The sequence below is a fragment of the Cebus imitator genome, unplaced genomic scaffold (assembly GCF_001604975.1).
Source record: "Cebus imitator isolate Cc_AM_T3 unplaced genomic scaffold, Cebus_imitator-1.0 Scaffold194, whole genome shotgun sequence".
NCBI lineage: Eukaryota > Metazoa > Chordata > Mammalia > Primates > Cebidae > Cebus > Cebus imitator.
Genome location: NW_016107509.1, coordinates 759562 through 784937, shown reverse-complemented (window position 1 = coordinate 784937; position 25376 = coordinate 759562). Strand labels below are relative to the sequence as shown.

Below are 25376 nucleotides of genomic sequence, written 5' to 3'. Positions count from 1 at the left end.
TGTAAAACAAAACCTGATAGAGCTGAAAGGAGAAAATGACAAATTCATAATTATTGTTAGAGACTTCAGTCCCCTCTTTTCAACAATTGATAGAACAACCAGACTGAAAATCATCAAGGATATAAAAGAACTTAAAAACCCCATTGCATTAGTTTCCTGTGGTTTCTATGACAAATTATCACAGAGTTTGTGCTGTAAAACTATGGAAGTGTATTTTCTTATTTTCTGGAGGTCAGATTCCAAATGAGTCTTATGGGGCTAAAATCAAGGTATTGGCTGGGCTGGTTGCTTCTGGAGACTCTAGGAGAGAATCTATTCCTTACCTCTTCAGTTTCAGGGGGCTGCCAGCATTTCTTGGTTTGTGGCTGCATCATTTCGATCTCGGCTTCTATCATATTGCCTTCTCTTCTTCAGTCAAAACTTCCCCTGCCTCCCTCTTATAAGGCAACTTTTAATTACATTTAAGATATACCTAGGTAATTCAGGATAATATTCCTATCTCAAGATTCTTAATTATATTTGAAAAGTCTCTTTTGCCAGGTTCTTGAGAATAGGACCTGGATTTCTTTGAGGGCCATTAGTCAGCCTACTTTAACTATCAGTCAGAAAGATCTAATCAATATTTGTATAACACTCCACTCAACAATATTAGAAAACTTATTTTTCTCAGAGCCTGTATCAAAATAAACTATATCTTGCCACAAAACTAACCTCAAGAAATTTAAAACAATTGAAATCATACAGAGTGCATTCTCTGACCACAGTGGAATCAAACTAGAAATTAATAACAGAAAGATAATAGAAAAATTTTTAAATACTTGGAAATTAAATAATACACTTCAGTCAAGCTCAGAAGTTTCAGGAGAAAGTTAAAAAATAATAATAAAATGGAATTACAATGAAATTTAAAATGTTAAGATTTATGAGGCACAGCTAAGGGAGTACCAAGAGAGAAATTTATAGCACTAAATACTTAAGATAGAAAAGAGGAAAAACCTTCACCTCAAGAACCTAGAAAAAGAAGAGCAAAGTAAATCCAAAGCAAGCAGAAGAACAGAAATATAAAGTTAAGAGCAGAAATCAGTGAAATTGAAAATAGAAAATCACAGAGAAAATTAGTGAAACAAAAGGTGGGCTCTTAAAAAAGGTAAATCAACAAACTTCCAGCAAGACCAACAAAGAAGAAAAAATGAGAAAAAGCAAGTTACCAGTATCAGAAAGGAAACAGTATCAGTACAGATTTTGCAGTCATTAAAAATATAAGGGAATCATATGAACAACTCTAAATAAGTTTGACAACATGGATGTAATAGACCAGTTCCTTGAATTACAAACTGTTATAACACACTCAATATGAAAGAGACAATTTGAACAATCTTTTAACTAATAAAGAAGTAAACTTCAAAATGGAAAACTTCTAAAAAAATAAATCTCCAAACCCAGATGGTTTCACTGGAGAATGTTACAAAACTTTTAAAGAATTGACACCAGTTTTATAGAATCTCTTGAGGAAAGAACACTTTCCAATTCATTTGTATTGGAAGTTAGCATTATCCTGATACCATAAGTTAGTGTTATCCTCATACCACAAGACAGTTAAATCAAATGCAGCTCAATATCCCTTGTGAATAGAGGTGTAAAAATTATTAACAAAATGTTAACAAATAGAGTTTGGCAGTAAACTCTATGATAAAAACAATAACACACTATGTCCAAGTGGGGCTTATACCAAGTATGCAAGACTGGTTCAATTTTGAGAATAAATCAGTATAATTCACCATGATCATATCAATCAGTAAGGAAAAAACATTTGATGAAATTCATGCACTTTTATGATAAAAACTCTCAGAATCAAAGATTAAAGACTGCTTGAAGGAAGCTTGTCTAGAGCTTATTCTCCCCATAAGGCATATCACATCACAGTCTTATGCTAATGAACACCAGATGGCACTTCAGTAATGTGCTTAGGGTCCAGTTTGAACAGGAAAATCAACAACAGGAAGCACAAATACATGGAAATGTGACACTAAATAGACCCTGAAAAGCACACTTGTTTACGTTGAGAACTGAAACAACCTAAATGCCCATAAATGATAGATTGGATAAAGAAAATGTGGTACATGTACACCATGGAATACTATGCAGCCATAAAAAGGAATGAGGTAATGTCCTTTGCAGGGACATGGATGGAGTTGGAAGCCATTATCCTCAGCACGTTAATGCCAGAAGAGAAAACCAAATACCACGTGTTCTTACTTATAAATGGGAGCTAAATGTTGAGAACACCTGGATACATGGCATTGGGGAACAACACACACTGGAGTCTGTCGGTGGGTGTGCGATGGGAAGAGGGAGAGCATCAGGAGGAATAACTGATGGATGCTAGGCTTAATACCTAGGTAATGGGATGATCTGTGCAGCAAACCACCATGGCACACTTTGTAACATACACATCCTGCACATGTACCCTTGAACTTAAAGTAAAAGTTGAAGAAAAAACAAAGCCTACCTCAAAAGATTACATGGTTCTATTTATGTAACATTATTGAAATGTCAAAATTAAATCAGGAACACATTAAGGGTGAAGGCAGAAGAAGGGGGAATGGGGACTAGGTAGGGTGTGGAATGACTGTGACTATGAAAGATAACAGGAGCTGACCATGGTGGTGTGCACCTTTAGTCCCAGCTACTCAGGTGGCTAATGGAGGAGGAGTGTTTGAGCCTGAGTATGAGGTTGTAGTGTGCTGTAATCGCACCTGTGAATAGCCGATGGTACGTCAGCCTGGGCAACATAGCATAACCACATCTCTAAAAATAAAAGAAGAAGTAGTAGTAAACCAGTAACAGTAGGGATCTTTCTGGACGCTGTTGGAAATGCTCTTAATCTTGACTATATCAATGTCAGTATCCTGGTTGTGATATTATATAGTATAGTTTTATAAGATGTTACCTTTGGGAGAAACTGAGTAAACCTTACACAGATCTTTCTGTATTATTTCTTATAACTATATGTGATCTGTAATTACCTCAAAACAAAAATGTTTAAACAAAATATTAAAAAGTTATAAATCAAGCTGATAAATCTAAATAAAATACATTTTATCTTCCTACTTAAATATACTTTCACAACATCTTACAAGGCCAGCTTTAATTTAGAATTCTTAGACACCTCATTCTTAAACTCCTGACCTCAGGTGACCCATCTGTCTTGGCCCCCCAAAATGCTAGGATTACTGGTGTTAACCACCGCACCCATCCAGAATTCTTAGACACCTTGAGAGGTTCACAGTAAGACATGGTGGTATGGGCAGAGCTGGGCTCTGGCACCCAGCCTTCAGCCTGCTCCCCTTCTTTTCTTTTCTTTTCTTTTCTTTTTTTTTGATACGGAGTTTCACTCTTGTTACCCAGGCTGGAGTGCAATGGCACGATCTTGGCTCACTACAACCTCCGCCTCCTGGGTTCAAGCAATTCTCCTGCCTCAGCCTCCCGAGTAGCTGGGACTACAGGTGCACACCACCATGCCCAACTAATTTTTGTATTTTTAGTAGAGACAGGGTTTCACCATGTTGACCAGGATGGTCTCGATCTCTTGACCTTATAATCTACCCACCTCAGTCTCCCAAAGTGCTGGGATTATAGGAGTGAGCCACTGCTCCCGGCCCCTTATTTTCAATCCCTAGCCCCATCCTGTACTCCAAGGGGTGTCACGTGAATGTATATGGACATCCTGGACCACTCAGCCCCATTCAGCCACCCTCTACAAACAGCTGCCCCTTAGGCCTAGGAGTGTGAAATACACACACACACACACACACACACACACACACACACACTGATTATATCTGTGTGTATACTTGTATATAGTTGTATAATAATGCTTAGTTCCTTAGGGAGAGAAAACCCTATTACTTTTCAACTTTGGTATATTTGGATTTCATATAATTTATAGGATTGCATTATTTGTGAAAATAGAGTAGAGGACTGCCTGAATATACAAAGTTACTAGTGATGGGTCAGCAGACAGGGAACCAACAAATGCAGAAGCTATAAGCACAGGGAAACAATTGGAAGTGAATTATGTATTTCTGAGTTGAAGGATGCCCATCTGTGCAGAGCACCTCTTTTGGCTTATGGATGTTTTCCTGTAATTGTTCTGTCAGCTCTGCATATTTTACCACTGAAATTTGATTTTTATCTCTTCTTTCTCTCATTTTATTGAAACTGTAATATATACATAGTGGGTTTCAGTTTTTTTTTTTTAATTTTGCTTAAATATATGAAATTATATAGTAGATTTAGAAAGTAAGGTAACTATAACATTACAGAGTTCAGTATTGCCGTTTATTTTTCACCTTAAAGGGATTTGTTGTATTTTTTAATTAAGGTTTTCATGTTTCAAGTCTCCTGAAAATGCTTTATTTTGAATCTCCTATAAGTATTTTCTTTACCTAGTTCTTTTGTTTTTAGATGTTCAGAAAATCATTGGTAAAGATGTTTGAAGATAAAGGATTGGACTGCATCTTTTTAGAAACTAATATGAGCATGAAGAAACAGTATCACATGGTTTATGAATGTATTCCTGTCCCCAAGGAAGTGGGTGATATGGCTCCCATCTATTTTAAGGTATTTATAAGTAGTATTTGCATACATACTTATTTTTTGCTACAGTGCTATTTTACAGATATTGTTGTCTTTATTAATGTATTTTTTTCCTATATACTTACATCAAAATTTATACAAAGAAATGAAATAGGCCAGGCACAGTGGCTCACTTGGGAGGCCAAGATGGGCGGATCACTTGAGGTCAGGAGTTCAAGACCGGCCTGACCAACATGATAAAACCCCGACTCCACTAAAAATACAAAAATTAACTGGCTGTGGTGGCAGGCACCTGTAATCCCAGCTACTTGGGAGGCTGAGGCAGGAGAATCACTTGAACCCGGGAGGTGGAGGTTGCAGTAAACCGCAGTTGCACCACTGCACTCTGGACTGGGTGACAGAGTGAGACCCTGCCTCAAAAAAAAAAAAAAAAAAAAAAAAAAAAAAAAAAAAAAAAAAAAAAAAAAAAAAAAGGAAAGAAAGCACAAAATATTCTGCTCTATAAATTGCTGTCAGAAGATTTTTGATTTTGACATTTTAAAAGCATGCTTATTTAGGAGTACGAATATACTATTAAATGGTAACATAATTTCTATTTTAATTTTCTATTTCTCAGATGAAATCATTATTTTACTTTGAAATACTTTCAAGTCAAAATTATAGTCAGAACTCTAGAAAACTGACTACTGAAATACACTAGAGCCAAAGATAACAAATAGTACACATTACAATTGCTGAGACAAGTTATTGCTGTAAGTTTTAGTATTTAATATTTCATGCTTTTTGTTAAAAGAAAAAATTCTAACCTTGATATGTAATTTTGGACATATAATGACTAGAGTTCATAACCAACTAAGCGTGATTTACAGTATTCAAAGAGCTTTTATAAAATAGCATGTGTTTGATCCTGATCTAAATACATTGTAATTTATAGACTAATACAGATGTATAAATGTAGAACCATATATGAAACAATAACAAGTCCAAAGATAAAGGAAGATAATGTTTTGTGATCTGATATAAGAAGATTGCATGTGAAACATTTAGACAGCATGGGATGATAAAATTTATTAATATGAACTGTAAGTTCCAATAAAAAGAATTGTAAAATCTGTTAAGATTTATGAATTGGTAAAATTCTACTTTCTCTCTAGCAATTTTTAAAGACAACCTGATTATTTAATGTAAAGAATTAGGCTGTTAAGGTATAAGAGAATAAACCAGATAATCCCGAAGACCCATGTCAGTCCTGTGTTAACCAAACTTAGTTGAAAAGAGATTATTATACTTTTTTCAGCATGCTTAATTTTGTACTTCCTCAATACAGTCCTAGATGATTGTGACTAGAGTCATTTAAGGAATATTACCTAACATAGAGCAGCCACTTTTGCTCATAAGGATTGACAAAAATGTCATCTCTTAGAATGGTGTATCACTTTACTACACGAAACCTTTTATGTGATCATTGAAGATGCTTTTGTATTGAATATGCTATATTACAGTGTCAAGCCAAGGAACTTATACCTTTTAAATAGGGAATAGCTCTGTATCTTTTCTATTTAAATTGAACTTATCTGAGTGTTATTTTATCTTTAAAATTTGCTTCATTGATAGTACTGTAAAAACATGAAGTTATTTTATATTCATCACTCTGGCTTTTTAATATTTCTTTAGCATAAATAGTAGGTACATTGCTTAGCATAAAAAGTCTTATTCCATTTCTATGTATTTTTTCCCTGCATTTTAAAAAATTCTTATTTTTTAAATTACAAATTGACAAATTATAGTTGTATAAATTCTGACATCAAAAACATAAAACATGCGTGGGGTAGATAAAATTATTGAGTTGCATGCAATCAAAGTTAAGTTGCTATCCTCTTGAAATAGACTTATGCTTTCTGCATTTTTAAAAAATACGCTTTATTTTCTAGAGCACATTTTTTCCTGTATTTTTACTGTGTTATTATTTGGGCAGAAATCGTGCAAGCCTTTGGTTGCCAGAAAGCATGTAACTTACTCTGTTACTTTTTGGAAGAAGAACAGCAAAACTAAATGAATTTATTTAGTAATCTCTATAACTGCAGCAAGGTCATAGAGATTACTAAGGTTCACAAATTATGTTCCATATTAAATTGAACTTTATGAACACAAATTATGTTTCATATTAAATTGGTTGGTCTTATTAAGGATTGTCATGTAAAGTTGAACTCAAGTTAGTACAACAGTTAAGAATAAGTAAAATAATATCATGTTTGGCTAATGACAGGATTTTAAAAATTTAAGAAGTTCATATTTTAAATAACTAAAATTAAAGCCTTAATCAGTTCAGAATAATGGCCTCCTATTTCTAATATACCCCATAGTTAATTTACTGCATTGCTTGTTATAAGCTGCCTGCTTTTTATTTACTTACATGTTCTTTTTTCACTTAATAAATGGCTATATTTTAGAAAGCCATAATGGAATCTGATGAAGAATGGTCCATGAACAAGAAGTTGATAGATCTCTCTTTAAAAGATATCAGAAAGTCTGTAAGTATCCATTTTTTTCTGGTGAAAGAAATTATCCTAGTGCTCAGCATCTTTATTCATTTCTACATCTTAGTTTAGAAAGAGATCATTGGTTGATGGCAAAATAACTAATTACACAAATGATGAAGTTATTTTTATCCTACCTGGTCTAGAAAATGCTTATTTCTTTGTAGAGTGTCTCTATTTGTTCACATGAATGTTTCTCCATGACCTTTGGTCTTCTGCCACTGTAGTTCCTATAATTGGCTATGGCAGCCGTTAGTCTGCCGTAAGAACTCCTATGGTGAGCTTCTCAGCCCCTATGGGACAAGTAGTGAGAAGGGCCTTCTTGGAATATATTGTTCTGTAATAATACTGAGAGAAAAATTTTCCTAGAGGTTCTATTTTGAATTGGGAACTCATTTTCTTTTTCTTATACCGAGGTTCACTATTATGTTCCTATAAAACTATAAAATAGTAGCTGAGTTAGATTGTAGGGTTTTGAGACTTGCTTAATCACACTTCATAATTTAATCTTTATTTGCAGATCAACTTTTATGTACAGGTTACACATAAGTTGAGTATGTCTGGTAATGATTTTTTTTTTTCTTTTCTAGAAATACAAATTAAATGGAATAGAGATTTAATAGAAGTGTGGTTCCTTTTTTGTTTTTCTATTGAAAAAGAAGTTGATTCTACAGATATTTATTGTGTGCCTGTTATTTACCAGGCACTGTTCAGGATACTTTTTGTACATAGTGGGGAAAAAACAGAAAAGATTCCAGACTTGATGGAGATTATAGTATAGTGCTGGGGTTGGCAACTCAAGCCCTGCGTGCCATATCCAATCTTCTACCTGTTTGTGTCAATGTACTTTTATTGGAACACAGCCACGCTCATTTGCTTAGGTATTGCTTATGTTCTCCTTTCATGGTACAATGGCACATTTGTGTAGTCCCTACGAAGAACGTATGACCTGCAAAGCCTAAAGTATTTTATTGTGTGGTCCTTTTCAGAAAAAGTTTGCCAGTCCCTGTTCTGTTAGATGTCGCTAGAATACTTATTCACCATTTCTTCTTTTGGGAAGCCAGACTACTGTTAAATGTTATGTAACTAATAGGATTCCTTATTACACTTACTATATTCCAATCAAAAGATTCCATTTTATTACATTATTCAAGACACATAGTTTTATTTCAGAGGTAAAACATTATCTACAATCATTTTCTCTTCTCTGCTGATGAATTGGGCCAGATGACACATTAAAAAACAAAATAGAACAAAACCAAACAAACCCTCTAAATGTACTGTTTACTTCTCTCCTTTATGTGCTTATAGAAAAAGGCATTTAATGTACATACACCGTTTGTGCTAGGTTTTTCACTTCTCATGTTATAATTTCTCATGCTGTTAAGTATTCTTTCAGAAAAAAATTTTAAGTATTCTTTCAGAACACAAAATATTTCAAAGGAAAAAATATTTTGATGCATTAGTCCCCATTTTCTATCATGTATTTACATTTTCTTACTGGCAAACCATCTAGTACGTTATTATTTGTTTCTTTTGTAAAAGCTTGAGTGCCTGAATTAGGTAGCCAGGAGGTCTTAATATTTTAACTTAACATTATGAAAAATAAGAAATACAGAGCCTGTAAAAATGGCAATCGTATATTCAACTTTAAAGCATTTCAAAGACAGCAACAATTGCTTTCATTAAGGCATCACATAGTATTGTATCTGAGACTAGCTGTGGGTCACAGTCAATGAAGGATGAGCCAGATGACCTCTTGAGATCCCTTTTTTTGAGACAGAGTCTTGCTTTGTCGCACAGGCTATGGTACAGTGGTGTGATCTCGGGTCACTGCAACCTCCATCTCCCAGGTTCAAGTGATTCTCCTGCCTCAGCCTTCTGAGTAGCTGAGATTACAGGTGTACACCACCACGCCCAGCTAAGTTTTGTATTTTTAGTACAGATGGGCTTTTCACCATGTTGATCAGACTGGTCTCAAAATCCTGACCTTGTGATTGGCCTACATTAGCCTTCCAAAGTGCTGGGATTACAGGTGTGAGCCACTGCGCCCAGCCCCTTTTAAGATTTTATAATTATGTGGATGGAATTAAGAATGGGAAGAGTACATAAATTTAAGAATAATTCCAAAGAAGGTCACTTTTTAGTTAATAAACGTTCCATTATGTTTTCAAAAATTAATAAAAGTATTTTTAAACATGGAGTGAATAATATTGAGTTATTTTAACATTATTATTACTTCTGAAAGAACCTTATTATACTTCTTTTTAAAAGCTTTATGTCCTTAATAATTTCATGAAGTATTTTGCCTGCATCGAGGGTGGAGTGTTTTTTTTTTTTTTTCACTGTGTAAATTCTTGGCTTATAATAGAGATTCACGTATGTGTAATCCATTTTGATTTTTTAAAATTTATATTTTTCTATGCTGTATGAAGGTAAACTTCTCTTTTTCCACCCATTTGGTTCATTTTCTCTGGCCCATTTGCTTTCTTTTCAGTGTAATGTGAAGTTCATGGAAATAAACAGGAAAAACAGATCTGAGTGTTCATTGCAGAGGAATTACATGATCATAAGTAACTGTCAAGAAAAGTGGTCATTTTTCACAAGGCTCTTTTAGTGATATTGCACGAGAATTCTTTCTGAACTTTAAAAAATTGTATTTTAATTTTGTGATAACTATAGAAATCGAAGAAACATCCGACATTTAGAGACTGATATTATAAACTAAAGAAAGCACTTCTCACGAAAATGTGGGTTTACCAGAGGCCTTCAAACTGAAGGCTGCTCATAAGAAATCAGGAGTAACATCTGGAATAAAAGTGAAAAATCCAAATACTTCTTCTATTTTTCTACCATAAATAAAAGATTTTGCTTTAATTCTGTCAGTGCCTTTAAAGAGTGGTATGAGAGTTTCAAATGCATTTCCTCTGACTGGCCAGTGCAGGAAAAAGAAAGTGGTAAATGTACCTACGCTTTGATGCTAGAGCCTTTGCAGTGCCTGCTGACTAGCAACTCTTCTAGCAAGCAGCAGGCTGTACCTTTTGCTTCCTGCAGGGAGAGAATAGGGAAGCTTGTGACAGCAGTTGCATTTTTGGAAAGTAGCAATGTGTTCATTGTGCCTTCTTGGCAAATATGCCATAGTTTGTTGAGCCTTGGCATGTGTAGTGGTTTCCTATTACTGCTGTAAGAAATTACCACAAACATATTGGCCTAAAACACCACGCACAGGTTTATCTTAAAAATCTGGTGATCACAAGTGTAAATTGGGTTTCTTTGGGCTAACATCAAGGTGTCAGCAGGCCTGCATTTCTTCTGGCAGCTCTAGAAAGAATCCGTTCCTTTGCCTTTTCTAGCTGTTAGAAGCCACCTGCATTCCATGGCTTATGGCCCCTTTGTTCATCTTCAAAGCCAAAAGTGTAGTATCTTGCATCTTTCTCTGACTCTGACCCTCCTATCTCTCTCTTATTAGTGTCTTTATGATTACATTGGGCCTATCTGCATTAGCCAGGATAATCCCCTCATTTCAAGATGCTTAATCACATCTGCAAAGTCCCTTTTGTCACGGAAGGCAGCATATTCATGGCAAATTGGGGACTAGGGTGTTCATGTTTCTCATGCGACTCGGAGATGTTAATTAACTTGTCTGAAATACACTTGAATTCTTATTCAAATAAGAATCAGAGTTGCAGTTGGAGCCTTGTCTGTCTCTCTTACTTTATTTTTTCCTAATAGTCAAGGTCATAACATGATTATTATATTTAAAAATGCAGAAATATAGAAAGAAAAATTAAAGCCACAAATCGTAACCCATTTGTCTGTATTTAATGTTATATACTATTTTGTAAACAGATTTTTATTTGTACTTTTTAAATAACAGGAACTTTTAATAAGCCTTAATTTTAGTTGCCTTATAATATTTCAAGGTGACCACTTTCCACTATACCATACTGTGCCCTTCCACATTGTGCCTTTTTAAGGACACAATACACAATTTGTATAGTTAAGTAGGACCCTGTGGCTCAGTGCCAAATAAGTAAAGTAAGTACGTACTGTATGAGGGGTTTAGAGAGGAGAAATGTTACTATAAATTGATCCACTTGGATAATTTATAGTGGCAAAATTTGGGCTTTGAAGCAAAACTTGCAAGGACCCCAAATCTACTTAATTGATAAAGCAAGAAGTTTTGGCTTTTTCTAGTCATGAGATAGTTTAAAGTTTGTGTGTGTGTGTATGTGTGTCTGTGTGTAGAGACAGTGAGTGAGGGAAAAAGGGGAGGAGTAAAGAAGGAAGAGAAAAAGACAATAGGGATTTAATCCTGGAGATATTTTGAAATAAGGCTGATAAACTAAGTATTGCTATACCTCTTTCACCAGCTCATAAAAAAATTATGATTATTTTTGTATAATTTATCTTTGATAAATGCACAGCTGTAAAGGTTCAAGGAGAGCTCTTAGTATGTGGCCAGGTCTCTCTTGCTGTTCTGCATCGTGAGTAGAATTTAAGAAGGCATATGCTTATTCTCTATTTGTGTAGCCTAAGGGAAATTATTCTGCATTTGTGTTTTTAAAAGCATCATTTTCCTCCTGGTTTTCCCCAAGGACAGCAAAATAGATGGTTTTGATTATAATTGGTACATAATGGTGAACTATCTGGCTGAAAGGCTAGCAAAATGAAATATTTTACTCAGAAATGTAGGTCATTGTTTAAATATTTCTAGAATTGCAAATTAATTTTATATATTTGTCTTGAGGGATGCCTGAAATTACTGTCCCTCCAGAGAAGAGGGGAGGGATTAAACATAACTTCCTGATTTCATAGTGTATTCCATTTGTGATTTGTCTGTTTATTTAGGTACCCAGAGGGTTACCTTACTTCTCTGTGGATTTTGGCCTTCACGGAGGGTTTGCCCATGTAATTGAAGATCAGCAGAAATTCTCTCATTACTTTGGAAAGGTATGCTCACAAATTTGATAAAATCCCAGAGTTAACAATTTGGTAACATTTTTCTTTTGAAGGGAAATAGAAACTTTGGACACAGTATACAAAGAAGTTGGTGAGTACTGTTCCACCCAGTTTTTAGAGAGAAAATACCTAGCAACTATTAATAAAAATATCCCAGAAAATATATAACAGAGTCAGAAATGTTACTTTAGAACCAAACATTTCTTGACAGTGTCAACAGTTACTATAATGGTTGTTTTTGGAGGCAGCCAGGATTGTGTTGAGAATGATGATAATTGCTAAAACTGATTAAGGGCTTACAGTGTGCCAGCTGCATTCATTTAATGCTCACAATAATCCTGTTGTGTGGATATTATTATAAATTTCACTTTGCAAATGAAGAAACTGAGCGACAGAGAGATTAGGTAACTTGCCGAGGGTAATGTGCTAATAAGTGACAAAACTAGGGGTCCATACAGTCATAGTAGAACTGGAGAACAAATTTTCTCATCTCCATTTATAGTTAAACAAGATGTAGTCCAAGAGGAACACATGACTCATTTTATACTGATAGTTTCTGGGCAAATATTAGCATACAGATCTTTTAATCTACTACGACAGATTGCCTTATCTTCTGTGCGGTATAGTTTTAAAATTAAAGTCTACAGAATATCTCAGAAGTTTATTTGTATCAGGAACTGGAATAAAGTTAATGCAGCAACTAAAACAGTCAAAAGTAGTCTGGGCAATGATAGCCCTAGAAGTGAGCCTTTAATCTGGTATAGATCAGGCCTTTCCACTCATATTTAGCCCTATGTAGCCAGGCCCTCTAAAAAAGGAGGCCTTGATGAACTCTGCTTGGGATTCCCTGTTCTCCACCCTGCTCCCCTTTCATCTCCTGCAGAGGACTATCTTCTGCAATGAGTAAAAAGATCTCAAGAGGAATTGCAACTCTAGAGGTTTGATTCAAAACTTGTAATGATCTTGTCCTTAATAGGTTAACCAGAGTAACAAAGTAACATGCATCTTTGAACTGTTACAACATATTACAGAAACTTGTTTGACAAGCGTTCATAATTTTTTTTTTAACTAGAAAGAATTGTTTTTCCGCTGTTCTGAAAAATACTTTTGTTATTCAGTAGAGCTTTATAACTGAAAGTTCTATGGCTGGATTTATTAAAAACAAAAACAAAAAACAAACAAACAAAAAATTGGTCCTAGAAAAAAGGACTTAAAATATTCATTTTTTTTTAAACAGTTGTATACATTAAACTGGGAGATTGTGCTCCCTTCACTTATTATTCATGCATTCTGGTTTATATGATATAGTTTTGGAGTGAAAAGTAAATTTCTCTGTCAGCACTGTGTCACTGAGCCATTTTCCCCAAAATGTGCTTTTTTAAGAAATAGCCTGTGGACTCAAGAACTACCTGCAGTCTACCACTTAAGCAGTTGTTCAGAGACAAAGAAAAGATTATTGGGATAGCCTCTTTGCATTATCAGCTGCTTGGATAACAGAACAAACACCAAGCTTACATGGTACATATAAGACAAAACTTGATATTTTATAGACAGTTTTAGGTAAACTTTTATAAGCTAGTCTTTCTTAAACTGCATTGCTTATTTGGACCAATTCTGAGAAACTCTTGGACTAAATCTAAATTTGCCACATTTCTCTTTTCTCCTGTCTCTGTTGACCCCTTTTTCTCTCTTTCCTGATGATAGGAGATTCTCTTTTCCATGAAACATCTCCTGGTCTATCCAACAAATAGGATTTTTTCTTTTTTCGAGTTTCCAAATGGTCTGCTTTGGCACTTACCTTCTTCTACCTTCTTCTAGTTTATCAGACAGTATGCTGTATAGCTGGATTATTATTGCTTCCACCACAACTCCAGATTCTATTCTGTCTGAAGACAACTGAATGTTAGTGATTGCTGTATCCCCTACAAATACAGCATTTGCTTGTGCATAGTAGGTCCCCAAGTAAGATGAAGAAACTGCATCTGAGAGATTATGTGGTTTGTGTAGGAACTCACCACACAGTCCAGTGGAGCTTGACTGACTATGCAGAATTTTACCCTTAGTCTGTGTTGTTTTGTTTTGTTTTGTTTTGTTTTGTTTGCTTTGTTGCCATACTGCCCCCTCTTTAAGCATTTAAGTATTAGGAGTCTCCCCCATGTCTTTCTGTACATGGATACTCACATGCTTGAATTTGATTTTTTTCTATAGCTAAAAGCACAGGAAGAGGATCTTGAAGGAAATCAAGAATGATAAGCAGATAACCAAAAAGCCATTTGTTTTAGGACTTGAGAATGTGATTTTTTAAATGAAAGTAATATATAATTTTTAATTCTATTAATAGGTTTACTTAAGCTAGTATTAAAATAGAATTTTGTTTCCTGAAAAAGGATTTCCTGCTAATAATAGTGGAAGAAACTAATTTATAAATATGCTTGGTAGCAGAGAGTGAACATTAGCCTGGGTTTTAACTGCAGTTGAGCAATAAAGTTAATAATTGCTACAAGTTGGTTAAAACTCTTTTGCAAAATTGTTTACCAGAGCCTCTAATAGAGACCAAATTAATTAAATTTCACTTTTTCTGCCTCCCCTTTGTTACCATCTAGTAGATGTGCTAATAAGCAGCAACAAAATGGACAAATTGCTTGATAGGAGATGCAGCTAACTTGAACTCCCAGAATCACAGGGTTTGCAGAGTTAGAATTAATTGAAAACAATATTTTTAAAAATTTCAACTAGTATTTATTATTGAACATTGTCGTGGAGAACTACTTGTTATATTTTATAGCAGAATAAACAAATAGTTTCATTTCCGGTTTCATTATTATTTATACATGCTTGTGTTTTTGCTTTTCTCATTCTTTAAAAGGAAATCATCGGTGGGATGCTGGATATAGAACCACGACTTTGGAGGAAAGGCATCCGAGAAAGCTTTGAGGATCAGAGGAAAAAGGCACTGCAGTTTGCTCAGTGGTGGAAACCATATGACTTCACCAAAAGTAAAACCTGTTGAGTGTACCTTCCATTTTAAAATTTCTCTTCAGATCCCGGTTAGTTTTATTTCCATTGCATCTAATGAAGCAACTGACCCTCAGGTCACAGGCAGAGAGAGTCACAGCAGCAGACTGCTCTGAGTCTGTGACAACTGTACGTCAGGAGATTGTGTTGTTTTCTTCTTCACCTGCTCCTGTGGACTTCACTTTAGTCACCAGGGAGTAAAAGCAGATATATTTGATGATCTGCTCATGTTCCTGTTCTGTACCTTCTTCTTGGTATTCCAAATTGTTCAGTTAATTTAGAGAATGGCTTTTCTGAAGGGATATTTAGAAAGCATAGAAAATCATTGTTTCAGAGGGAAATGGGTTTGCATCATGGTTGTTACATCTATTGTCTGGCTTCTTTTGCATTTTAAAAAATAAGACTTCATGTATTCAGTAATAATTTAATTTTAATGTCATAGGATTTTATAGAAAAACTCTTAATTTTCTAATAGCAGTATATAGTATCACTTCTTTTTGTTAAAGGAAAAGGAAATGCCTCCAAAGTATTAAAGAATTAAATGATACTGAAAATATATATGATTCAAGTTTGTTTTTATTTCTGGATTTTTAAACAGTATCTTTGAATTTTGGTGGTTCTAAAAGTAACTGTTCCAAATAACCCATTTTAGGGTGGTTTGGGGTTTGCATGTAAGTTAACAAATTGTAGCCTAATCATTGGTTTTGAGTTGTACTGATTGTCACAAAATCTTAAGTAATGAGAGTTTTTATTTATTTTTCTTTTTGTTTCATTTTTATTTATTAAGACAGAGTCTGGCCCTTTCACCCAGGCTGGAGTGCAGTGACCCAGTTGTAGCTCACTGTCGCCTTGAACTCCTAGTCTCAAGCTGTCCTCCTATTTCAGCTTCCCAAAATGCTGGGATTGCAGGTGTGAGCCACCATGCCTGGATGAGAGTATGGGACATTCTATTTTCCCTTACTTGATCCAAGGAATGTAATTTTTATTTGTTCTCAACTCACACCGTAGTCATATTTTGTACATAAACAGTTTTTATGTTGTGAGTGCTTCTACTTTTTTTCAATGGAAATTATTATTGTAGTAACTTTTTTTCAGATACTGGCTTTTGGAAGCTGAACTTTGATGTTTTGTATAAAATGTTGGATACCTAGATTCAGTGTGAAATATACTCCAGTGTAACTTACAACTCTGCACATTTTTTTATATTAGCATGTAATTACTTCCTTAGTACATTAAAAAGCAAAATGTTTGTATCCTGTCTGTAGTTTTTAATTTCACAAATAAGTTGAAGTTTAATGCTTTCAGTTTTTGAATATTTGCAACCTACGCTCAGGCATATATATCAAGTAGATGTTTGACAGTATTTTACTGATTGCTATTTTAACACTCTTGGCTTTGCTCCCAAATCTTAAAGGAATCAATAACACTAATTTATTCAATCAGTGAGTTAAACATTTGTTTGTTAGAGCACTGTGTTATGTGCTGGTAAAGCAAAAATAAAAAGTACTTCCTCTACCTTAAATTATTTTATAATTTAGTGGAAAAAGATATATACATAAATAATTACAGCACAATGTGATAAGTTCTCAAGTGAGATATGTGCCAAGTATATTTGAGTGCAGTATTAAAGGACTATTTCATATCTCCCCTCTCTTCATTCTCAGATTATGACTGTACTTCCTTTTTCACTGAGAAAATAGAAGCAAATAGAAGGAAATTTGCAGCACATCTGTCAGTATACCTGCATTTATACCTATGAACTCTACTTTTTCTCTTCATACCGCCAGATAAATTTTTTTGTTGTTCTTATCTAGGGCCAATCCACTCATTTATGCACTGGATTTTATCCCTTCTCAACTACTAAATTGCCTCTACTCTCTGTGTTATTATTTTTTTCTCTTCTTTACAGGATTATTCCTATTAGCATACAATAACATTTTTATAATGTGTAAACAGCAAATATTGGCATTGCATCTTCCCTCTAGCCCTTCCTCCAGTTGACAGAAAACTCATTTTTAAAAAGTCTGTTTTCTCTCCTCTGTTCTCATTCTGTTCTCAGTGCAGTGAGAATGAAGTTTGACTTCATCCTCATCATTCTACCAAACTCTTCAGGTCAAGGTCATTGGTGACTTTACACACTAGCAGATCCAGAATTAATGCTCAGTGCTCATTTTTATCTGTCAGCGTATCAGTGACATACTTGATCATTTCCCCTTTATGAAACACTTTCTTTACTTTGATTCTAGAACATTGTTCTTATTTGTTCTTCTTTCTTACTAGTTGTAGTCTCTCAGTCTGTTTTGCTGGTTCCTCTTCATCTGCTCAACTTCTAAATATTGAAATGCCTACTTTCAAACCATATTTTGTATACACTGCACCCACTTTCTAGGTGATCTAGAAATACCATTTTTAAGTTGGCTCACAACAAATATTTCAGTGTCTTTAATATGCCAGTCACTGTTCTGTATGTAAGGGATACATTAGTGAATAAAAACTCCTTATTTTAGTGGCTTATAGTAATAGCCATTTTATTATATCTACTGTTTTATAGGTAAGACATTTGGTAAGGGCTCAGCTGGATGATTTGCCTCTGCTTCATGATGTCTGGGGCCTCAGCTAGAGTGGTTCAAGCATCTGGAGATGAATGAAGCTATATGTTTAGGGCCTCTGTTCTCCATATGGTATATGCTGGTCTAGAATATTCAACATGGTTCATTCATTAACCTGTCTGGCACCTGGCCTAGAATGGCTGGAGCAGCTAGGGACTGGCTAGTATGACTTTCTCCATATATAGCAATTTCATGGTAGTTGGACTTGCTATATGGCTTCTGGCTTCTCCCAGAGCAACCATTCCAAAGGACAGTTCCAAGACATAAGAGGTGGAAAGTGCCATCTTGGGGCCTAAGCCCAGATAGTGGCACAGTGTCATTTTTTCTGTATGTCAGAGTTGTCACAGAGCCCACGTGTATTCAAGAAGTGGGATCATAATTCTACTTCTTGACAGAAGGAGTGTGAACACCAGTTTACCCTCTGGCCACATATTTATATTTCTCCCACATGAAAATATATTCAAATCCTCTCAAGAAACTTTCATCCCAGTCAGTCATTAGGCTTAGGCTTGAGGTTTAGGGTCTCTTATGAATCAGATCCAGATGGAGGTGAAACTACTCAGGTGTGCTTCCACTCACTCTGAAGATTTGTGAACTTAAGAGACATAAGTTCTGCACCCCCTCCACACAAACACCAAACACAGTAGTAAGAGAAATATACATTAACTACAGTAGGCACATTCATGGAAAAAGAAAAAAATAGGAAGAATATAGCAGTCACTGTTCATTAGAAATTTTAAAATTAAGTCGAGCATATATTGCGTTTCTTGATTAGGTCATCTCTCCTACTTCATGAGGAGATTCTGTGGCTCTTTGCTCTGTCATCTGTGCTCTTGTTTTAACCCCAAGTCAGCCTTTATTTTTCATAAGAACTAACTCAAATATTATGCTTCCAGCCCATTACCTTGCTGCCTAAAACAACCAACCAATAAACTATATATAAAGCAATAATTTCAAGACATGGGACATCATACAACAAAGTACAGTGATCCCTGTGAGATGGGAAACAAATAAGATGAGTCCTACAATTGTCCCCTCTTAATGCTTTGAGAGAGTTTCCAAGCTATAGTCCAAGGTTGGGGAACAGTTTGTTGAACCATCTAAGTTAGGAAATGGAGCTGGGAGCCTAGATAGACCAAGACAGAAAAACAGATTACCAGACGAAGGATTGCTCAACAGAGAGAAAACACTAGAGGTATGCAGAGGGTCACCTTTGAGTGTCTGTGCACTGATGAGTGCGTGCAGTGAAGAAACTACTTGAAGCTAGGCCAAGATTGACTCACCCCCAAAGACTTAGAGAATGAAGCTCATTCACTAGTAGATCTTCATGAATGGCTCATGGGTACATAATTGTCTAAGTTATATGTTTGAAGCTGTTTTTCTATTACAGTGTTTATGCTGAAGGACACCTTGACTGAATATAAAATCTTGGTTCACACTTTCAGTTTTTTGAAAATTTGTTGTCTTTTTTAATATATTTTTTGAGAAATCTGATAGCAGTCTAATTATTTTGCCCTTGTAAATTATTTAATCATATATCCCCGAATCCTTGAAGTTTTTTTTTTTTTTTTTCACGTTTAAATAGTTTTACTGAGCTATGTCTTGGAGTTAGCATTCAAAGTTTACTTTTCCAGTTACCTGGAAATTTCTTTCAAAAGGTAGTTTCAGATCCTTTTTGTTTCTGATAATTTTTCATGGATTATAATTTTAAATACTAGTTCTGTTCCATTGTTTTTTATTTCTTCAGGGACTCCAGTTATATGTGAGTTATTTATCTTTTGTTCAACTTTCACTCTCTCTCTGACCCTTTTTACTTTTTTTCTGTATCTTATTGATTAATTTTTGCATCTATCCAGTGCCTAAGTTTTCATTAGTCTGTTTTCCTTTGGGCACCTAGTAATTTAGTCTTCATTTATAATTCCCCTCCTTCCATTTCTTTCTTGAATTCAGTAATCTTTCAATTTATTCCTGGTTGNTTTTTTTTTTTTTTTTGGTCTATTTCTGTTTTTTATATTTTGAATTTCCACGTCACAATGCTTTTTCATATCCCCAAATGCTTACTTGCAGATTTTATTCAATTTGATATGTTGTGTTACAATTTTCTTTTGCTTTAATGGTTGCTTTTTGCTAAAGAATTTTCATTAGCTAATGCATGTTAATTATTGTTCACCAGTTTCTCATACTACCATTATATAGATTTATTCCATTTTCTTTCATTCATTTTTCTTGAATTTGAGGGGTTATAAGATTCCTAGTTCAGAAGCACTCTCTCAGCATAGAAAAGTATCCTTTTTTTAGTTCGTGGTTTTTTTTAACTTTATAGTGGGAGGAGGGATTATGTATGTTCCAGTTTTTTGTTTTTGTCTTGCAGGACCCTGAATTTCTCCTGTTGCATCTTTTCCACTTCACCATCCAGTTGCCAAAAGGCGCCTCACCTATTCTTTTTGTCTCCCTTCACTCCCTGAAGCTATCCTGTAATAACTTTTGTGATACTGAGGTGCTTTATATTTTTTGTACCTAGGATAAAATTTCTATTTCTGCTGGTGATTTTAGACCAGTTTTAGGCCTGCCACTAGATCTGTTTTTTCTTATTCTGTATGTTCTTCTTTGGACTGCTCTTGCTTGCTACAAAGCCTTATGGTAGAAACGTGAAAGATCACTCACTTGGATTTGATACTTTTAATTTTTTTACTTATAAGTATTTGACATTTGGCTATATTTTTATTCTTGTTAGGCTGAGGATGTGATTTTTGGGTAGATTTATTTGTTCTTGTTCTGTATCGTTTATGGTGGATGTAGGTATTTGCCAATTTACTACACTGAAGTCCTCACCTATTCACTCTTAATTCTACCTCATTGAAGCCTCCAATAACTATTTATTGTTGGAAGCCATAATGAAAGTATTAATCAAATTGTCCAATTCAAATCAAATTAACCAGAAAGACTTTCTTCAGTCTTCATCTTAATTACCCTCCCAGCAGAACAGAACATTGTTGCCATTAGGTGAAACTCTTGTTATTTCTTTGGTGGTCCTATCTGTTTTCTTATGCCTAATTGTTGTTTGTGGTATACTTGCTGTTGTTGTTTGGTACGCTCATTAAATGAGTTCTCTATCTAAATACACCATAAGGCACTTCAGAATCAACATATCCAAAAGGAAGCATTTTACTTATCTTGAGTCTTTTCTTTCTCCAGCAATTCAAATTTTGGTGAATGAAGCCATGAACAATCCAGTAATCCAAACTAGAAACTTGAGAGTCATCTTTTTTACACCTCCCACTTGATGTCTGTCACATTCAGTAAGCAATCATGCCCTGAGCCATAAAACTTTCTTAACATCTCTGCCATTCTCCCTATCCTCTTTGGTGTGGCCTGTCTTCAGACCGCCTCCTCAGCTGTCTTCTGGATCACTATAATAGCCTAACAATTGTATCACCTTCAGTTTTGCTTTTTCTTCCATATGACTATCAGAATTATTTCTCTGGAAGATCATGTCAGTCACTTCTCAGTGGTTCTTCATCACCTATAGGAAGAAATCCAAACTCCATAGCATGAGAGAAATACTTTTCATAATGGCTTTATCCTGCTTTTTTATTGTTTCTTTCATATCATGCCCATCACACATATACTTAGGGGATCCCTACTAATTTTGAAGACCCCATTCAGCTCTGATATTAACCTTCTTTATGGAATTATTACTGACATGATAGGAAGAATTGGTCACATTCTTCCTTGTTCCTCAATTGTACCAGGCACAGCATTCTAATGTGGCATTTTATTACACATTTTAAAATCTGTTTACATGTCTCTGCTCATGTAAGTTTGTAGGACTGGTACCTGAAATATATTAGGCTTACCTTCCTGACATTTTGAAAAATAGGATAGCTTTCCACGGCTTGCTTTTTTGCCTTCTGATTTAGGACTCTTAACATTGGCATCATCAGGAAGAACTTCAAATAGTATTATTGGTCAGCGTCTTCTGGAAGTTTCTGCAGGTTACACATCAACTTTTCCCTGACAAAATAATTTTGCATCTAGAAACACAAGCAAGTAGTCAAAGAAGTTATATTGGAAATAAGAGATGAATTACTGAAGGAAAAAAGCGAAACCAAGAAGCATTTGGTGAAATTCAGGTAATGTCTTCAGATGCCAGAGGACAAAGAAATGTCCCAAGAGCCATTAACATGATGTTAAAGAAACTTATGCTGGTGTTCTTATACCTTTGAAGTAAATGTGATTGAGATGGCTACCTTAATTTTTTTAAGTATAAATTGTTCATTCTCTTACGTACTTTAGCATACTAGTGTTCTTATGAAAATATGAAACTTAGCCTCAAGTTTAACTTTAAATATAAAACACATAGTATATTTATATTTCTGCTCTTTATTTTCTAAAGTTAACTCAGTTAAGAACTTTCCATAAAGGTATTTGGACATGGGCTTTAGCCACTTTTTAGAACAAATATTGTGAAGAATGTTTTATTACATGACATTTTATGATGTGAGTCTTTGTATTAGTAAACATCCTAGATCGTACACTTCAATATAGATTTTTTAAATGTATAGTTATACTTGTGCAGGATACTATAAAATGAAAATTACTGTTCACATGTGAATATTTCATTATTTAGTAATTTTACATGAGACTATTACTGCTTGAAAGAATATCATGTATGTCTAAAACTGATTGTTTGTTTTATAATTTGTATACTAATTTTAAGATACTATTGTGTATATTTCCTTCACTTATTTTAATTTCCATTTTCTACTGCATTTCTACCAATATAAAAAACATAAATAATTCAGTCGGTTCCTTTCTAGAGGGAAAATTTGTTGCGAGTATAGTACTGGGAATCATGTGCTCTTCCCTTTGTGGCTTTGAATAAAACCCTTATTTTCTTGTCCATTTTGTCTCAAAGAATTTTAAATGCCTAAACTCAGGAGTACTGTATGGATTGATTGGTATGAGAAGTTTCTTTCATAAGTATAGAGTTTAAGTATATAAAATCAACTCTTGGTCATATGCATAAAACACAATTGAGAAGTAAAACTTGCCATCAACTCTTGGTTATATACCATAAAAATTGAGAAGTAAAACTTGCCATACATATTAGTACAAGTAATTAAAAATGGATTTATTATAGCTTGAAAGGCATTAGATCTCACATTATTTACATTCTTACTCCTTTAGCTCTTTTGCTTTTTTGTTCTCTTGTTTCCAAAGATTAAAAATAATGTTCCTGGCATTTTAATGGAACATTACTAAATGTGCATTCCTGTGTATTGATCAAAGACTAACCTTAATTAGTGAAAAATCTAATCTTTCTAGACCAATTAAAAGAATAAAATTCTCTTATTTGAATAATAAGAGAATTAAAGAGCTTATTTAACAAAAACAGCTGCTGACAAAGTGTAGCAAAGACTGACTAGACTGGCCAGAATTTCCTCTTCCAGGACAGATCGTTCTACGGTATTTCAAGCCTTCCTTATTATGGCCAGGTGACTGGGTTCTAACTAGTGGAATGTGAGTGGAAGCCTTTTATCTCAGAAAAGACACGCAGTTCTGCATGCCGTTTCCCCTTCTGTGGCTTGGTGCAAACATGCATGGTGACTTTGGAAACCACATTTTGATGATGGTGGAGCCACAAGAAGAAAGGAGCCTAGGCTCCTGAGTCACCAGGTGGAGGAATATTGCCAATCCATCAGTAACATATTTTGGATTTATCAGAGCAATCAGTAAAATACTCTACTTTTAGAACCATTGTACATTTATTTATTTTATTTTATTTTCAGTTGATGTTGCCTGAGCCTATATAGAAATTCGTACCTTGAAAAGTGGAGTTTTCTGAACAAAAAACATTTAAGGTATGTGGCATTGGCTTTATGGTTGGGTAGAAAAATTAAGTTAAAATTAGTTCCATTATAATAAAGATGTATTTTAGTTTTAACAAGTAAACTTAAATTTCGTGTTGTTCCACTTCGTAACACACAGGAAGAACAATCTGTGCTTTCAAGTTCAGCCATTTGTTTTTAATAGCTAGGGTCCTTGATTAACTTATGGATAGCCCTTGTAATTAACGTATGGATAGCCTTCTCTTTACCTTGTAATGGTAAACAGAGCTGTGCTTCTGAATTTGCTTACATTCTCTGTTTTGAACGTGAATTTTCTTTACTTGTAAGATATGTAGAGATCATATATGGTACCATTTCATTCATTTGTGTAGTATAACTTCGATAATTCATATTTGGTCATTGAGGTTGCCTATTGTTATAACTACTTACTGTAAGGTTTATTGCCGATGTAAAATGAGGAAACTGAGGCTAGTATGAGAAAATGAGAAGCCAGTTTATTCAGCTCCTGGGCGAGGTTCTGTGGTCCAGGAAGGGGCCAAAGAAGTAGAGCCCAGCTGTTTTAGGTCATGGGGTTTTATGGGGAGGGAAGGAGATTGACTGGCTATTGGGGAAACAAAGCAAAGGCAATTTTATTGGGTGTCAGGAAGCAGGAAGTACCTGAAACTAGTTGCCATTGGTAGGCAGGTGGGACTTTGGGTAAGTGGGCCTTGATTGGCTGTTGGAGAAACAGAGTGAAGGCATTCTTATTGGCTATGAAGAAGCAGGAAATGCCTGGAGCTAGTGGTCATGGGTAGGTGGGCGGGACCTTGGGCCTTGATTGACTGTTGGAGAAACAAAGTGAAGGCAATCTTATTGGCTATTAAGAAGCAGGAAATGCCTGGAGCTAGTGGTTATGGATAGGTGGGTGGGACCTTGGGTAAGCAGGCCTTCCGGGGGCATACAGAGCAGACTGCTACCGGGCGGGGTCTGATGGGGCTTCTCTAAAAAACTTTCCTGCAGGGTTTATCAACAGCGGGCTGGGGGTTGAATGCATAATTTAGTGCTGAATGTGGGCTTGGGTCTGGTATGTGGAGGTGGGTGCAGGGAAGCCGTGCGGCAAGGCCAGATAACGAACTTGGGTGCTGACGCAGTTATCAGGCACGGAGAGAGATGGATGAGTCCGTTTAACCCTCTGTGTGGCAGCTGGCCTTACACTTACTGTTCCTTAAAGGAATTTAATAAAATAAATTCTGTCATTAAAAAGACAACTGTGGAAACAATTTTTTGCATGTCATCATAGTGTTAAGTTTAAAAAGAGAACACTGAGTTTTGTGTGAAAAATTATATAGGCTAGGTGTGGTGGCTTATGCCTATAAACCCAGCACTTTGGGATGCTGAGGCAGAAGGATTGCTTGAGGCCAGGAATTAGAGACTAGTCTGGGGCATATAATGAGACCTGTCTCTACAAAAAATAAAAATAAATTAGCCAGATGTGGCAGCACACACCAGTAGTCCTAGCTACCCCGGACACTAAGGTGGGAGGATTGCTTGAGCCCAGGAGTTTGAGGCTGCAGTGAGCTATGATTACGCCACTGCGCCCCTGCCTGGGCACCAGAGCAAGACCCTGTCTCCAAAAGGTAAATATATAAAAGTAAATTTAAGAAACGAACTATATAAAGGTCAGTGTGGATGGAAAGAGAACTTTTTTTCAAGTGGGATTATTGGTGACTTTTAAAAAATCATTAGAGACAAATATGTATGTATGATAAAGGAGAAGTGAAAAATTAAAATACTATTACCTCAGTGTTAGAACACTAAGTCGC

The 25376-nt window shown here is 35.2% G+C and overlaps 1 protein-coding gene across 5 annotated transcripts in view; it reads left to right on the top strand.

Annotated features, from left to right (window-relative positions):
* The window catches only part of CWF19L2 (CWF19 like cell cycle control factor 2), a 123581-nt gene extending 99531 nt beyond the window's left edge, over positions 1 to 24050 (top strand). For 3 of the 5 annotated variants that reach the window (XM_017547046.2, XM_017547045.2, XM_017547044.2), the window contains exons 15-18: positions 4468 to 4623; positions 7050 to 7130; positions 11988 to 12089; positions 14965 to 15675. In XM_017547046.2, coding sequence (XP_017402535.1) covers positions 4468 to 4623; positions 7050 to 7130; positions 11988 to 12089; positions 14965 to 15108 — 483 coding nt within the window. In that variant the 3' untranslated portion in view covers positions 15109 to 15675. Of the gene's footprint in view, positions 1 to 4467; positions 4624 to 7049; positions 7131 to 11987; positions 12090 to 14964; positions 15676 to 21642; positions 22628 to 23514 lie in introns of those variants that run through there. The other 2 variants (XR_005203195.1, XM_037745200.1) reach the window with 2 other exon arrangements.
* Positions 24051 to 25376: the final 1326 nt, after the last annotated feature.